The sequence below is a fragment of the Dipodomys spectabilis genome, unplaced genomic scaffold (genome assembly GCF_019054845.1).
Source record: "Dipodomys spectabilis isolate Male_0828 unplaced genomic scaffold, ASM1905484v1 ptg000067l, whole genome shotgun sequence".
NCBI lineage: Eukaryota > Metazoa > Chordata > Mammalia > Rodentia > Heteromyidae > Dipodomys > Dipodomys spectabilis.
Window position 1 is genome coordinate 3,421,053 of NW_024870744.1, and position 15,275 is coordinate 3,436,327.

General features: G+C 54.4%; 1 protein-coding gene across 1 annotated transcript; it reads right to left on the bottom strand.

Annotated features, from left to right (window-relative positions):
* Positions 1-3,569: 3,569 nt before the first annotated feature.
* On the bottom strand, positions 3,570-14,862 carry Ptges (prostaglandin E synthase). The gene is made up of 3 exons (XM_042681140.1): positions 14,695-14,862; positions 12,804-12,886; positions 3,570-4,112 (listed from the first exon to the last, which is right to left on the bottom strand). Exons 1-3 carry the CDS (start codon positions 14,812-14,814, stop codon positions 3,863-3,865), a joined length of 453 nt encoding a protein of 150 aa, XP_042537074.1. The 5' UTR covers positions 14,815-14,862; the 3' UTR covers positions 3,570-3,862.
* Positions 14,863-15,275: the final 413 nt, after the last annotated feature.

Genomic DNA, 15,275 nt, shown 5'->3' on the forward strand with positions numbered 1-15,275 from the left:
CAGCCTCCTGAGTAGTACCTAGGAAGGTGCTGGGCTTACAGGAGTGTTTTCTCCCAGGGACCCTGTGAGATCACAGGATCCATTCTAACATCCCCATCGCTCAGGGCCAGCGTCAAGCCCCCTGGAGAACCGGGCATCACAGACCATAGCCCCTGCTCCCTAACAGGAGCTCCAAGGGCTGAAGTTACCTCCCCAGTAGGTGAGTGAGGGGTGATGCACCTGGGGGCGGTGAGGGAGGGGACTCCATCATCCCAGCTTGTGAGGTTGCCATGGCAACGGATGCCTGCGCCAGGTACCAGTCAGGTTCTGAGCAGGGTGCAAGCCACCCTCCCCCCACCCCCCCACTAAGCTTCATCTTCACCAGGAGAGAAGAGTCAAAAGTACATGAACACAGACCGAGTTTGCCCCTGGGTGGTCCCAGCTCTAAGCTGCTTCCACCCCCCAGGCCTTCATCCACCTCAGCCCAGAGATCCCTGCAAGTCCCCTCCTCTTCCTCTCAGATCTTACCTTTCTCGTGTAAAAAGCACAATTACGTCTCCCTTACGGATTCTCAAAGGGATTCAGTGGGGAAAATGTAAACACTATATCCAACCCAGTGTTCTGCAAAAAGCACTGGAAATAAGCTTCTTGGATTTTGTTGTTGTTTTGTTCCTCACACACATACCCCGCGCTCCAAATTGGCTTCTGCAGACTAAGAACATAGGCATCCTGCTGCCACCAGGGGGCAGTGCTGCCCACTGCCAGCTCTACACACAGCCCAGCCAGACTTTCTAGTTTGCAGAGGCCACGTGTTCTGGGGACAGAGCGGCACTGGGGCTAAGAGAGGAACAGGGGTTTCAGAGCCCAGGAGTGCCAGGTCACAGCACAGATCCTGCACTTCGAGCCTCCGTGTCCCTCTTACAGGCTCCCCAAAACTGCTGCTTTTGTGAACTGTGACCCCTCTCTACATCACCTTTCTAATAACAAGAGAAGAAAAAACGTTTTTTTAAAGGCCCATTGAGTTCAAAGCAGTCTGGAACAGTTGTTCTGAAAACGTCAACACAGTGAAGTGCTCTTAGCTCCCCGTGGCTCCACATCTCAAACCCCAAAACAAACAAACAAAAAAGAAACTGCTTTTGTGGCTGAGGATGGTGGCTCATGCTTATAACCCTAGCTTCTCCCAAACATAGAGATCTGGAGGGTCGCAGTTCCAGGCCCATCCAGGCAAAGTCTGTGACATTCTCATCTCCACAAATAAGCTGGGCGTGGTAGTTCACGCCTGTCATCCAAGCTATGCAGGAAGCTGTAGATGGGAGGATTGTAGGGTGAGGCCAGTCTCATTCAAGAATGTGAAATATTGTTAGCAATAAAAAGCGAAGGGGTGTAGTTTAAGTGGTAGAGCACCTGCCTAAGCAAGTATGAGGCCCAGAGTTCAAACCTCAGAGGAACAAAATCCCCCAAAAGTGTTTTTGGCTAAAAGCATCAACTCCTTAGTTTGGCCCCATAAATTAACTAACACCAGGGAAGCCTGGCCTCCCTGCCTTCGTTTTGGATCTGCCTCCTTCTTGGAGTCTTTCCACCTCTGCAGTCCCCATGGGCTCCAGGAAGCACAGCACCGGTAGATAACATCTTTATAACCAGGAACAGAAACCACTTCAGGGGGAGGGGGCAGCAGGGCCTGGCAGGATGACCACTTCTGAGGGAGGACAGTCACCTGTGAGGAGGAGGAAGAGGCTGCCCCTGCTGCGGCCTGAGGGGACTCTGTGTGCGATCCCCTCTGAACCCCAAGAACTAGGACAGTGATCTGCTGGATCACACTTTGCAAATCTCCCTTTCCCCACCTCCAATCTGCCTGAAGCCTGTGCCTAGAGCCTGAGGAGAGGCTCACTTTGCTTCTTCTGGTGACATGGGGGCACGCACCCGGCCCCATAGTTTGACCTCTGGCCCAGACTCCGGGCTACATCCCTGGCTCTAAAAATGAATCTGCCATGGCCGCCGCTCGTGGCTCACACCCGCCGTCCTAGCGACTCAGGAGACTAAGCTCTGAGGATCCCTGGTTTGAAGTCAGCTTGGGCAGAAAAGACTATCGTCTTGAATTAACCAGCGAAAAGCTAGCTGTAGAGCTGTGGCCCAAGTAGTAGAGTCAGCTTTGGGCAAAAAAAAAGCCAAGCAAGAGCTGGAGGCCCTGAGTTCAAGTCCCAGGACTGGCAGAGGAAAACACACATATACACACACAGACAAAAATCTGCTAACAGCAGCCATGGGTGTTGGAGGCCCGGTGAGGAGGGAAGCCTGGCGGGGGATGGAACAGGATCGGGGCATTCGGGGGTCTGCCCAGCAGCAGTGCCCGTCCGGAACGCCCCCTGCTGGAGGCCACTGTGCTGCTGCAGCCTGTGGTGGTGCAAACTTAGAAGCTGCATCAGCAAGTCACCCCCAAAGGCCCAGCGGACGGGAGGAAGGCAAGGCCCAGGAGGCAGAGGTAATCAGATACTGTGATTTAATGATTCAGCATGGGGGGGGTCCTCAGGACACCCCCAAGCATGCACCCTCCCCCACGGGGGGCAGACATGGCCATTTCTCACCTCTGCTGCTTTTTTTTTTTTTCTCTGTCAGTCATGAGGCTTGAACTCTGGGCCTGGGCACTGTCCCTCAGCTCTTCAGCTCAAGGCGAGCGCTTTACCACTTGAGCCATAGCACCACTTCCAGCTTTCTTGTGTCTCATTGGAGATAAGAGTCTCATGGACTTTCCAGCCTAGAGCTGGCTTTGAACCGTGGTCCTCAGATCTCAGCCTCCTGAGTAGCTAGGATGAGAGGTGTGAGCTACCGGCGGCCGGCTCTGCTGCTTATTTTAGTGGCTGGTTCCTCACAGCCCTTGGGTCCTGGCTGACAGTCAGTCCTTCCCTCCCACATGGAGCCCAAGAAGAGGACCTGGAGGATTGTGGACCAAAGGACCAGAAAGACCCATGGGGAGCACAAGCCACAGGTCCGCCCATCTCAGGAGCCTCCTCCATAAAAGAGCCCGCAAACTCCCTTGCTGACCCCGTCCCATCTCCAGAGGTGGGACTAACACAGGGGCTGGGCTTGGTGATGCATACCTGTAATCCCAGCTCTCGGGAGGCTGAGGCAGGAGGGTGAGTTTGAAGCCAGCCTGGGCTGCACAGCTAGATCCTGCCTCAAAATAACAAACCAAATAACAACCAGAACCACATGGTCTCTTGACAGAGTGGGCCAGAATCTCTGGTGGGCCTGAGACGTGTGGATTAAATAAGAGTTGAGTTAAAGAACCCTAAACAGAGTCTTCCCGCCCTTGCTTTTCTGTGAAGGGCAGACAGGAAATGACGACTTCGGTGCAGTTATTGGAGCTGAAGGGTTTATTTTGTGAGTGTGGTACTGGGCTTAAACTCAGGGCCTGGGTACTGTCCTTTAGTTGCTTTACTCAGCTCAAGGCTGGTGCTCTATGACTTGATCCATAGTTCTACTTCCAGCCTTTTGCTGGTTCATTAGAAATAAGTTTCTGGGACTCTCCTGCCTGGGATGCTCCTCGAATTTCAGCCTCCTGAGTGGCTGGGATTACAGGCGTGAGCCACCAGTGCTGGTCCAGTAGAAGGGTTTTCTATTCATCTTGAGAAATGGTCTCTTAAGTACTTTCCAGTCAGCCACTTGACTTCAGTCTCCAAAGGGCTCAGAAATACATATACATGCTGTCTGAACACGTGTGTGTACAGACACACACACACACACATGTACACACACAGGCACACACATAGTGGTCAGCCAGGAAACCAGGCCAGGCCTGAGCCATCCCAAGAGCTCCTTGGTGTCTGGAAGCGACTCTGAGCCCTCAGGGACAGCTCCGTCTGCTGGGTGGGAGGGGCGGCTGGGGTCACAGGCGGTGGGCTGCCTCCCAGAGGATCTGCAGGGCCATGGAGACGCAGGGCAGCTGGGCCAGCGTGTAGGCCACAGAGCGGATGGGCGCCCGCAGCTTGCCCAGGTAGGCGATGGTGTGCACCACGCGGCCCATGAAGAAGCCTAGGAAGTGCAGCCAGGCGGCCAGGGGTGACGGCCCCAGGAAACAGTAGACCAGGCCCAGGAAGAGGAAGGGGTAGATAGTCTCCATGTCGTTCCGGTGAGCTCTAGGGGGACAGAGAGGGGTGCGGTCAGTTGGATCAACTCTCCTGATGCTGTGAGGATGGCTAGGGCTCTGGCCTGGGGGACCCCCAACCTACGGGGAGGGCACCACTTATTCAGGTCTAGGAAAAGGAGGTGCTTGAGAGCAGAGAACGGTGAACGCTTGGTTCTGCATGCAGGCACCTGTGACCATGGAGCACCAGCAGCGGGCTTTGCATTTGTGCCAGTTCTGGGGCTTGAACTTAGGACTCTTTTCTTTCTTTTTTGGTGGGTCACAGGGCTTGAACTCTGGGCCTGGGCGCTGTCCCTCAGCTCTTCAGCTCAAGGCAAGCGCTCTGCCACTTGATCCACAGCACTGCTTCCGGTTTTCTAGTGGTTTATTGGCGATGAGAATCTCATGAGCCGGGCGCTGGTGGCTCACACCTGTCATCCTAGCTACTCAGGAGGCTGAGATCTGAGGATCTCAGTTCAAAGCCAGCCCAGGCAGGAAACTTTGTGAGACTCTTATCTCCAATGAACCACCAGAAAACTGGAAGTGGCGCTGTGGCTCAAGTGGTAGAGCGCTAGCCTTGAGCTGAAGAGCTGAGGGACAGTGCCCAGACCCAGAGTTCAATAAACAAATAAATTAATAAATAAAAATAAAAAGAGTCTCACAGACTTTCCTTTCTTTCCCCAGGCTGTCTCTGAATTGCAATTCTCAGATCTCAGCCTCCTGAGTAGCTGGGATTACGGCGTGAGCCACCGGTGCCTGGCTGGCCTTGGGTTTTCTTACCATGGTGGAGGGACAGCTGGGGTGACTCCAGTGTGCGGGAGTTCTTCAGGAGTGGCTTTGCAGAGATCTGACCTGACGCAGCAGGCTGAGCCTCCGCGTCCCTCTGCCCCAAAGTCTAAGCAACGGAGGGCTGATCAACCAGCCTCCACCTGCTGGGGCCGGCCAGGGCCCAGCCTGCCAAGCCTTTCCCTCCTGCCCCTTGTTTTATTTAAAGATGCCAAGTGTGTGTGTGGGAGAGGGGGCAGCTGAGTATAAGCTTGTTGTAAATAAATGACCAAGAAAGCAAGCTAGTTGTTGAAATTCTCCCACAATTTCCATGAGCCTGGGGACAGTCTGTGCTCTGCGAAACCAGACACTGAGCCACGGCCTACGCCACGGATGGCCGCCTTTGATAATGAAATAAACAAACCCAGCCTGAGCCTCGGCCCTCCCCCAAGGACAGGCCTCTCAGCCAGGCTGCGGACAGTTCACTAGCAATGCATGGCCAGTGAGGGACTTTGTCTGCCCGCCACAGGTAAGGTGTGTGTGTATGTGTGTGTGTGTGCACGCACACACACACATGACAATCCTGGGGCTTAAATTCAGAACCAGAACACTACCCCTTGACCTTTTGGGTCAAGGCTAGTGCTCTACCACTTGAGCCACAGCTCCACTCCTGGCTTTCTTCTGTAAGTTTATTTTATTTTTTTAGTTAGTTAGTTATTTGTCCTTGGTGGGACTTGAACTCTGGGCTGGGCGCCGTCCCTCAGCTCTTCAGCTCAAGCTCTACCACTTGAGCCACAGCGCCACTTCCGGCTTTTTCTGCTTATGTGGTGCTGAGGAATTGAACCCAGGGCCTTGTGCATGCGAGGCAAGCGCTCTACCACTGAGCCACCTTCCCAACCCCCCCACTCCTGGCTTTCTGGTGGTTCATTGGAGATAAAGAGTCTCACGGGCTTTCCTGCCCGGGCTGGCTTTGATTTGAACCATGGTCCTCAGATCTCAGGCCCCTGTGTAGGTAGGATTAAAGGTGTGAGCCACTGGTGCCCAGCTGACAAGGTGAGTCTTAAGCAAGGGTCTCAGCATGCAACAAGAGTGAAAGAGTGGGCAGAGCAGAGTAGGGCGTAAAGCACCTGAGCCCCAGTTCTGTGAGGCTCTGCAGCGTGATTGGGGCATTGGCAATCAGGGAAGGGGGCGTTAGTACCAGACTGAATGGTGAGGAGCCAGACAAATAAAGGAAGAGCTTTCCACTGAGCAGCTCACCCATGCAAAGGTCCTGGGGTAGAAACACCAGAATTGTGAGCCACGTGCTCCAGTGTTCAGGCGTTGTGGTGCAGGTGAAGAAGACAGAAGTCGACCCCCGCCCCTCCCCCCCACAGTGGGGTCCAGGTCTCTTTTGGGGTCTGCAGCTGGCCACTCTTGTTTCTCTAAGACCAAGATGATAGATCATCCTTGTCTTTGGTCCTGAACTTTGACCCCATGGCCCAGTCATGGGGCCTCAGCTGGCTGCAGGGAGGCCTGAGGCTTCTCCAGTTCAAGGCCTGCGTGGATCCTGGGGTACAGACCTCAAGGAAGGTAAAGGGGAATCCAAGGTGATTCCTCAAATAGCTAGTTCCGTTCGTGACTCCTCTGGAGTCACTGAAGGAGAAGAAGGCCACGGTTCCAAGGCAGCGTGGGCAGAGAAGCCCACGGGAGACTTGGCTCCAACTAACCACATTAAAAAAAAAAAAAGCCAGGTGCTGCTGGCTCACATCCGTAATCCTGTTCAGGAGGCTGAGATCTGAGGATCAAGGTTCAAAGCCAGCTTAGGCAGAAAGTCTGTGAGACTCTTATCCCCAATCAACCACCAGAAAACCAGAAGTGGAGCGGAGACTCAAAGTGGTCGATCGCTAGCCTTGAGCAAAAAAGCTCAGGGACAGGGCCTAGGCCTGAAGGTCAAGTCCCATGACTAGCAAAACTAAAACTAAAACTAAGCAAATCTATTGTCACAAGCCCTATGTGAATCAGCAGCCGGGCACCGGAGGCTCACAGCTGTATCCTGCCACCTCCTTTGCAGAAAGGTCTGCAAGACTCTATCTCCAAACTAACCAGCAAAAAGCCAGACTGGGGGCGTGGCTCACATGGGAGAGCACCAGCTGTGAGTTGAGTGTGAGGCCCTGACTCAAGCCTTGGTACTAACATATATATGTTAGTACCCAATAAAGCTCAGAGAATCGCAGAACAGGCTGCACGGCCAATTACAGAGCAGGGAAGGGAAAGAAGTTGGGGACACCGGGGTGCTGAGAAGGAATGAGGGGGCTGGGCAGGGTCTGGGGGTGGAGGCTGGTCCCTCCCCAGCTCCAGCAGCTTCTTAGAAGATGCCATAGGAGGCTGGCCAACTGGAGGCCGGGGCTCTGCTATGGACTTCCTGCCCGTGTGTGTGTGTGTGTGTGTGTGTGTGCGCGCGTGTGTGTGTGTGTGTGTGTGTGTGTGTGTGTGTGTGTCCCTGGTGCCAGGCATGGGAAGCCCCAGGGAAATCAGGATGTTGCCAAAACAAAACACCTTCCCCTCTCTCTGACCCCACTTCCAGGATTTAAAAGAAAAAAAATAATACAGACCCGGATGGGGTCACGTCCTCGGGAGACGCTTGGGTGCAATGTGTCATTCCAATGAAAAGTGTGTTTAAGGGAGAAGCCACCCAGAGCCAGCTCCCACTAGACCGGACTTGCATGGCTTCCTGCCTCACCCGGCCTGCCCCGGGCCTTCCAGAGACATTGTGACACTGGAAACATCAAGTGACAGCAGGGGGGAAATGCCACCGGTGCCACCCCAGGCCCAGGGCCGCGCTAACGCCCGCCCGGCCGGCTTGGCCCACTTCTGCGGCCCCTCAGCTCTCTAGCCAGCTGGGCCGTGCCCTTGAGCTCAAGGAAGGCCAGCTGCCCTGAGGCACAGGCAGAGGGTAGGGTAAAATCACCCAGTAGAGGCCCCGGTCCTGTGAGTAGCCAGGCCTGACCCTCGGACCTCTCTCGCAGTGATCTGACACAGCTCACTGGCATGAGCTGGGAGATTCTGACCCATTGCTTGCTTCTTCCTCTATGGACCTCAGCGCCCTCCTCAGGGTGGTATTGGGATAGCACCAGGGGAGTTCTTAAATTCACTCCCCCTAGTGTGGTGGCTCACGCCTGTCATCCTAGCTACTCAGGAGGCTGAGATCTGAGGATCACAGTTCAAAGCCAGCCTGGGCAGGAAAGTCCATGAGATTCTTATCTCCAATTAACCAGCAACAACCTGGAAGTGGGAACTGTTGTTTAAATGGTAAGAGCACCAGCCTTGAACAAAATAGCCAAGCAAGAGTGTGAAGCCCTGCCGGGCGCTGGTGGCTCACACCAGTAATCCTAGTTACTTGGGAGGCTGAGATCTGAGGATCGAGGTTCAGAGCCAGCCTGGGCAGGAAACTCCTAGAGACTCTTATCTCCAAAAAACCCCAGAAAGCCGGGCGCTGGTGGCTCACGCCTGTAATCCTAGCTACTCAGGAGGCTGAGATCTGAGGATCGCGGTTCAAACCCAGCCCGGGCAGGAAAGACCGTGAGACTCATATCTCCAATAAACCACCAGAAAACCGGAAGTGGCGCTGTAGCTCAAGTGGTAGAGCGCTCGCCTTGAGCTGAAGAGCTGAGGGACAGCGCCCAGGCCCAGAGTTCAAGCCCCACGACCGACAAAAAAAAAAAAAAAAAGAACAAAAACCCCAGAAAGCCAGAAGTGGTGCTGTGGCTCAAGTGGTAGAGCATTTGCCTTGAGCTGAAGAGCTAAGGGACAGCACCCAGGCCCAGAGTTCAAGCCCTACGACTGACCAAAAAAAGTGTGAAGCCCTGAGTTCAAGTCCAGTACCTGCATCAAAAAAACAAAAACAAAACCCAAATAAACAAACAAACCCTTCCCTTTCATGCTAGCACCAGGCCAGGCCTGGTCCAGCTGTGAGTGCCAATTTCACTGAGAGTGGTTGAACTCAGCTGCCCAGACCAAATAAGCCAGAGGTTTGGGGTCCCCGGCTCAAGAGCCCTGAGGCCCTGGAAAAGTGTTTTGCCAGCTCTGGGATGGAGTTCATCACCTACAAAATGATCCTGCGGGGTGAGATGATGCCCCAGGGACCAGCATTTTGGGGACCCAAATCTATTTGGACAAAGCAGCTTCCTCAGGCTGAGGCTATGGGCTCCAAACAGAAATTTTTCAAAGGAGGAGTGAGGATTCCTTCCTGGGGCTGTGTGGGGAGGGGTTTCACCCCTCGTGAAACTTCCCACACAGACTTTGGTCACAACACCCAATGCACAGGAAGAAGGTAGCTTGGCTCAGTCGCAAGTGCGCGCGCACGTGTGCATGTGCGTGTGCGTGTGTGTGTGTGTGTGTGTGTGTGTGTGTGTGTCTGCAGGTACTGAGGCTTGATCTCAGGGCCTAGGTGCTGCCTCTTAGTGTTTTTTGCTTAAGGCTAGAGTTCTACCACTCAGGCCACAGCTCTACTTCCAGATTTTTCATTATTTGGTGGTTAACTGGAGATCAGAGTCTCAGGGACTTTCCTGTGCGGGTGGGTCTGTGTTGAACTGCAGTCCTCAACTCTGCGCCTTCTGAATGGCTAGGATTACAGATGTGACCACCGGTTCCCGCCCTTCTTGCAGTTCTGTGCCCTCAACTTTCCATGCTGTTCTGTGAAGTCAGGTGACAGAAGAGCCCAGGAGGCTGGGTACACCCCCACCCCTGTACCTACTAAGTGCCCCGTGAGTCCTCCCTGCGTGGACATCAACAGTGTTCGGTGAGATCTTTGTAAAATGAAGCACATTGAGAGGAGACGGGTTACTGGGGTGAGAAATGATATACTGTGGCTGGAAATATCTCAGCCCCACACCGGTCTATTGTCTCTTGTGGGCCTGGAAGGAGCCAAAATGCACTGTTGGTGGCTGCAGTGGAGGGGTTGGGGCGGCTACGTCTCCTGCCCACCATCTTCCAGAAACCAGGGCCAGGGCGGAGGCAGCCACAGACGTTACCTCTGGGGGGAGGGAGTTGGGAAAGGCTTTCTGTTTGCAAAAGCACAGTGATCGCTTGGCACATAGGAGCTGCTCCCACATAGAAGGCGCATAGTAGGTATTTGCGCGTAGTAGGTGCTTGTTAAATGTACTATCTGGGGCCATGGGTTGTGGAGGAGTGCAGCTCAAGCTAAGCCACATATACTGAGGGTAGGTTAGAAGGGGCTGACGCCGGGCGCTGGTGGCTCACGCCTGTAATCCTAGCTACTCAGGAGGCTGAGATCTGAGGATCACAGTTCAAAGCCAGCCCAGGCAGGAGAGACTGTGAGACTCCTATCTCCAATAAACCACCAGAAAACCGGAAGTGGCGCAGTGGCTCAAGTGGTAGAGCGCTCGCCTTGAGCTGAAGAGCTGAGGGACAGCGCCCAGGCCCAGAGTTCAAGCCCCACGACCGACAAAAAAAAAAAAAAAAAAAGAAGAAGGGGCTGGAAGCCATGTGCCAATGGTTTATGTCTGTTGTTCTAGCTACCCAGGAGGCTAAGATCTGAGGATCCTGGTTTGAAGCCAGCCTGAGCAGACAAGTCTGAGTGCCTCCAATTAACCGGCAAATAAAAAGCCAGAGATGGAGCTGTGGCTCAAATGGTAGAGTGCCAGCCTTGAGCAAACACACAGACACGTGTATGTGTGCACACACACACACACACACACAGAGAAAAGGTTGGATTGCATGAAGCTTCACTCCCTATGACACATCACTGTAACTTTTTCAACCCGCAAGTTTGTATATTATTGTGAATGGTTAAGACAAACATAAGGAAAACCCCACAGCCTTCCTTTTCAGAAGAGATTTTTCTGTTATTAAAGCGACAGTGTCCCACCCTTGTCTGCCAGTGACGCACACACAGGACGTGTTGAGAACTGTGTGGCAGGTTTGCCTCATGCCTCACCCCTGCACAGCTTCCCATCCTCCACCCCCAAACCTGACAACTGTCCCTGAGAGCACCCCCTCCTCCTACTGCCGGCTGGAAAACCACAGCAGGAACAGCCGAGACTGGCAGACGGAGCCCAGTTATGGAAAGAACAAGCAGGGGTCGGGGACCGGCCCAAGCATTGGGGGCGTGGCTCACATAGCGGCCAATGAGGCCCTGGGTTCAAACCCCAGTATTGCCCTTCCAATCACATTCGTATTTAGCCTCTGAAGAACTCTGCACAGCCAGTAAAATCTTTCTGTGTATGTTGAGGGTGGAATTGGGGCTTCATACTGTTAGAAAAGTGTCTGCCACAGAGCCATATAACCAGTTCTCAGCTATTTTTTTAAGACGTGTGTGTGTGTGTGTGTGTGTGTGTGTGTGTGTGTGTGTGTGTGTGTTCCAGTCCTAGGGCTTGAACTCTGGACTTGGGTGTATTGTGCTCAATGCTAGCATTTTAACACTTAAGCCACAGCTCCACTTCCAACTTTTTGGTGGTTCATTGGAGATAAGAGTGTGATCACAGATGCTTCTGCTCAGGCTGGCTTCAATCCTCGATCTTCAGATTCCAGCCTCCTGAGTAGCTGGGATGACAGGTGAGAGCTACCAGCAGCCAGCTAAGAAAAACTGTTTTTGATTGTCTGCAGGATGTTGGACATATGAAAAGATGTTTGACTTCCCTCAGAATAAATAATAAAAGAAACACAAGCCAGCAGCCCGGTGCCAGTGGCTCCCACCTGTCATCCCAGCTACTCAGGAGGCTGAGATCTGAGGATCATGGTTCAAAGTCAGCCCAGGCAGGAAAGTCTGTGAGACTCTTATTTCCAATAAACCACTTAGAAAACTGGAAGTGGCGCTGTGGCTTAAGTGGTAGAGCGCTCGCCTTGAGCTGAAGAGCTGAGGGACAGTGCCCAGGCCCAGAGTTCAAGCCCCATGACTGACAAAAAAACAAAAACAAAAACAAAACCACAAGCCAGGTACGGTGATAGACTCAGGAGGCTGAAGCAGCCTGGGCTCCATCAGTAATAAACAATAAATTTCAGACCACCAGCTTGGGCTACATAATCTAAAAAAATAAAATAAAAATCTGGGCACTGGTGCCTCAAGTCTGTAATCCAAGCTACTTCAGAGGCCAGGATCTGAGGCAGGAAAGCCCGTGAGACCCTGACCTCCAATTAATCAGTAAAAAGCTGGAAGTGGAGTTGTGGCTAAAGTGGTAGAATACTAACCTTGAGTGGAAAAAGCTCAGGAACATCAACCAGGCCCTGAGTTCAAGTCCCAGTGCTGACACCAAAAATAAAAAAACAACAAAGGATGGAGAGGAGAAAGAAATCTAAAGCTCTGCTGGCAATGATGCGCCAGAAATATGACCACACGCTGAGCTGGCCAGGATGTGGACAAACAGTTCAGCGTCTCCTGGTGGGGATAGACTTGTGCGTGGGGGTTGGGGTGATAGTTCTGCATCCTGTGCACACGTACACGATGGATGGCAGCGGTGCCGCTGTGGTCTATCCACAACGGAGAGGCCCCGAGCGCAGCTGGGGCCGACCGCTCATCAGAGCAACAGGGGAAATTCAACAGCCCCAGTGCCCTGTGGCCGGGATGAAGTGTCTACTCCAGCAGCAATGGGTGTGGGTGAACCCTTCTCTGTCTGGATGCACAGGGCCTTGTGGGGGTGGGGGTGGGGAGCAGGAGGCCCAAGACACTGGTCCCAGCAAGGGCCCTGCACCCTTGTCCTGGCTACAACTTGGAGTTGGAGGCAGGAGGGAGACCGGCTTTTCACCCAATTCCCTTTGCCAACTTTGTGATTCTGAGTCACGAGCACATTGTGCTTTTCCAAGACCAACGCAATGAATAAATTAAAACAATCTGAGGAATTGGGCCTTGAGACCCTCGGCTGTTCCCTGTCCCTACCCCCTAGAATCCCTCCATGTTCAGAAGACAGGGCCAGTTTCTGGTCAAGAGCAATCTTGCAGTACTTGCCTGAGGCACCGTTCTACATCCGGGTCACTGCGGCAGAACAGAGGGCCTCCGTGTCTCAGGGCGTCCTCGGGGTTGGCAAAAGCCTGAAACACATCAGCCAGGGGTTACTGTTGGTGAGAGGGGCCCTGAGGTGCAGGCTCTATTTGAAGATTACAGTTCACAGTGGCTGGTCCCCAGCCTCTCCCCAATTTAGCCCATGTTGATGAGCCTCCTCAACTCTGCCTGGTGCTGATCTCACAGTGCAAATGCTCAGTCCCGCTGGCTCTGAGGAAGTGCCTGGTTTGAGGTGGGAATTGCCTGGGAATTGCTCAGTAGTTTGCCAGGGAGAGCTCCTGCCAGGGCTGTGCACCAGGAAGCCCCGAGGGCCCCCTGGGGACAGAGGTCAGGGCAGCCCTGCCCGCATAGAGATGAGAACCCCCAGGCCACAATTCCTCCCCAACAATCATCCTGGCTTCTGCCTCAGCACAGGGGCTGCCTTTAGAGTCCACAGGGCTTCTGGCCTGAGGCTGAACCTGAGTCTAGTTGTTGGCTGGGCTGGGTGGGCAGCTGCAGGGGAAGGGGCCACGCCTCTGTTGAGGGGGCTTATGGAGGGGGACGGGGAACTCCCACTTACCCAAGGTCGCACCCAAGTCTGGAGGGTGGAAAAGCCAGAGATCTGCCCCGCGGGTTCCCAGCCTCTCCCCCTGCCCCCACTGCTACTGAGTGTGGGAGCAGAAGCGGGAGGAGGCGTGGCTGACGCCAGGAGCCCCCCAGGGATCAAGAACAAAGCCAGGTGCTGGGGGCTTACACCCGTAATCCTAGCTACTCAGGAGACTGGGATTCTGAGTGAGGATCACAGTTCAAAACCAGCTGGGGCAGGTAAGGCCACAAGACTCTTATCTTCAATTAACCACTGAAAAAGTAAAAGCGGAGCTGTGGCCCAAGTGGTAGAGCACCAGCCTTGAGCAGAAAAAGCAACAGGATAGCACCCAGGCACCGGCACAGGCTGTGGGCTCAGGAACTGGACAACTTGGGTTCAAAACACACTGTGGGACCTGTATAAATTCCCCTCTGCAAACCCACGGGAACCTGGCTCCTTTCTTTCCACTCCTGCTCCCGGCTCAGGACTGAGCTAGGGACCCCTGCTCTGTACCCACAAACCAGGTCAGGCCAAAGTGGGAGATTCGGAAGTGGTCTCCAGGCATGCTGTCCTGGGCACTGCCCAACCCAAAATCTTGCCCATACCTGGCTGAGCCAGGCTTGCACGCAAGAGCCCCACCCCAGGGCCCACGTGCAGTTTATGGATGGGGGCTCCTCTATTCAAATCACCGGGAGGGCAGGTGGCCTGGGGCCTCTCTGCCTCCAGCGTGCTCGGCAGACAGCCTGGAGTGTGGCCCGGGGGCTGTGCATCCACTCTGGCTCAGTCTTGGCCTCTTTACTGTTGTTTAGGTTCAGAGCCTGGAGTGGGGAGAGGGTCTCCTCTCCCTCCTCCCGCCCCCCCCCCCCCCCCGTTCCGCCCCCCACAGGGGCCTGTACCCAGCCCTGGCCCCTGAGGCTGTCTGGCTTTCGGAGCAGCTTCTGCTGGGAGCTGGGAATTTCCACTGGGAGATTTCCTCCGCTTTCTTCTCCACCCAGATCTTGAATCTCCCTGCTGGGACTGGGCAGATCAGTGCTCAAGTTCTGTGCTTCCCAGAAGCCCTGCAGGACCACCCAAATCTGCAGGCATCAGAGACGTAACCTGGAGGCCCGGACAGTGAGTGCCAGGCTAGGCTCTTAGACCCAAGGTGCTTGGAGCTTGGTCCCAAGCCAGTGAGGAAGCTCCAAGCCGCTGGAGCCTTGTTTCCTGCGGTTCCCTGACTTTCTGCAGAGCCCCTGCTTCCCCCGCACTGGGGGGCCGGGAAGCACCACCTACCTTCTTCCTCAGCCTCACTTGGCCGGTGATGACGGCCACCACGTACATCTTGATGACCAGCAGCGTGCTGCACAGCATGAAGGCGGGGAGCACGGGGTCCGCGGCCACCATCACCGCCATGGCCAGGCAGCTAGTGTCAACCCCAGCTCTGCGCAGCGGGACTGTGGGTGTGACTGGGCAGGAGAGGGAAGGAGGAGGAGGAGAGGCGGGCCCAGCCTTGACTGCAGTCCACACCCGCCTCCTCCCCGCCCACCAGGGCTTGCCAGGCCCGCCCCCCCCCAATCCTGGAACAACTGGAACCCATCATCTTCTGCCCCCACGTGCTTTGTGGAGAAATGATCTCGGGGGGGGGGGGCTCCCCACTCAGACCTGGCTCCAAACAGCAGCTCCCCCTCTCAAATTCTTCAGGGGTGAGGGGCTTTTCCTACTGCCCAGGACTCTCAGATATTTATAACATCATCGGGGCCACCCAAAATGATCAATACAAGTAGAGAAGCTGAGGGAGGCTTTTGAGAACCTACTAGAACCCACCAGAATCTCTCAGAACCACGTGTGTCTTTCCCATCATGTATCAGAGGATT

What these genes read in the sequence shown, in the direction of transcription:
- Ptges (XM_042681140.1), bottom strand. Translation starts at nt 14,814, where the DNA reads ATGGCGGTGATGGTGGCCGCGGACCCCGTGCTCCCCGCCTTCATGCTG. An exon ending in AAGTGAGGCTGAGGAAGAAG is followed by an intron (nt 12,887 to 14,694) that starts GTAGGTGGTGCT and finishes GATGTGTTTCAG; the next exon opens with GCTTTTGCCAACCCCGAGGA. An exon ending in GATGTAGAACGGTGCCTCAG is followed by an intron (nt 4,113 to 12,803) that starts GCAAGTACTGCA and finishes CTGTCCCCCTAG; the next exon opens with AGCTCACCGGAACGACATGG.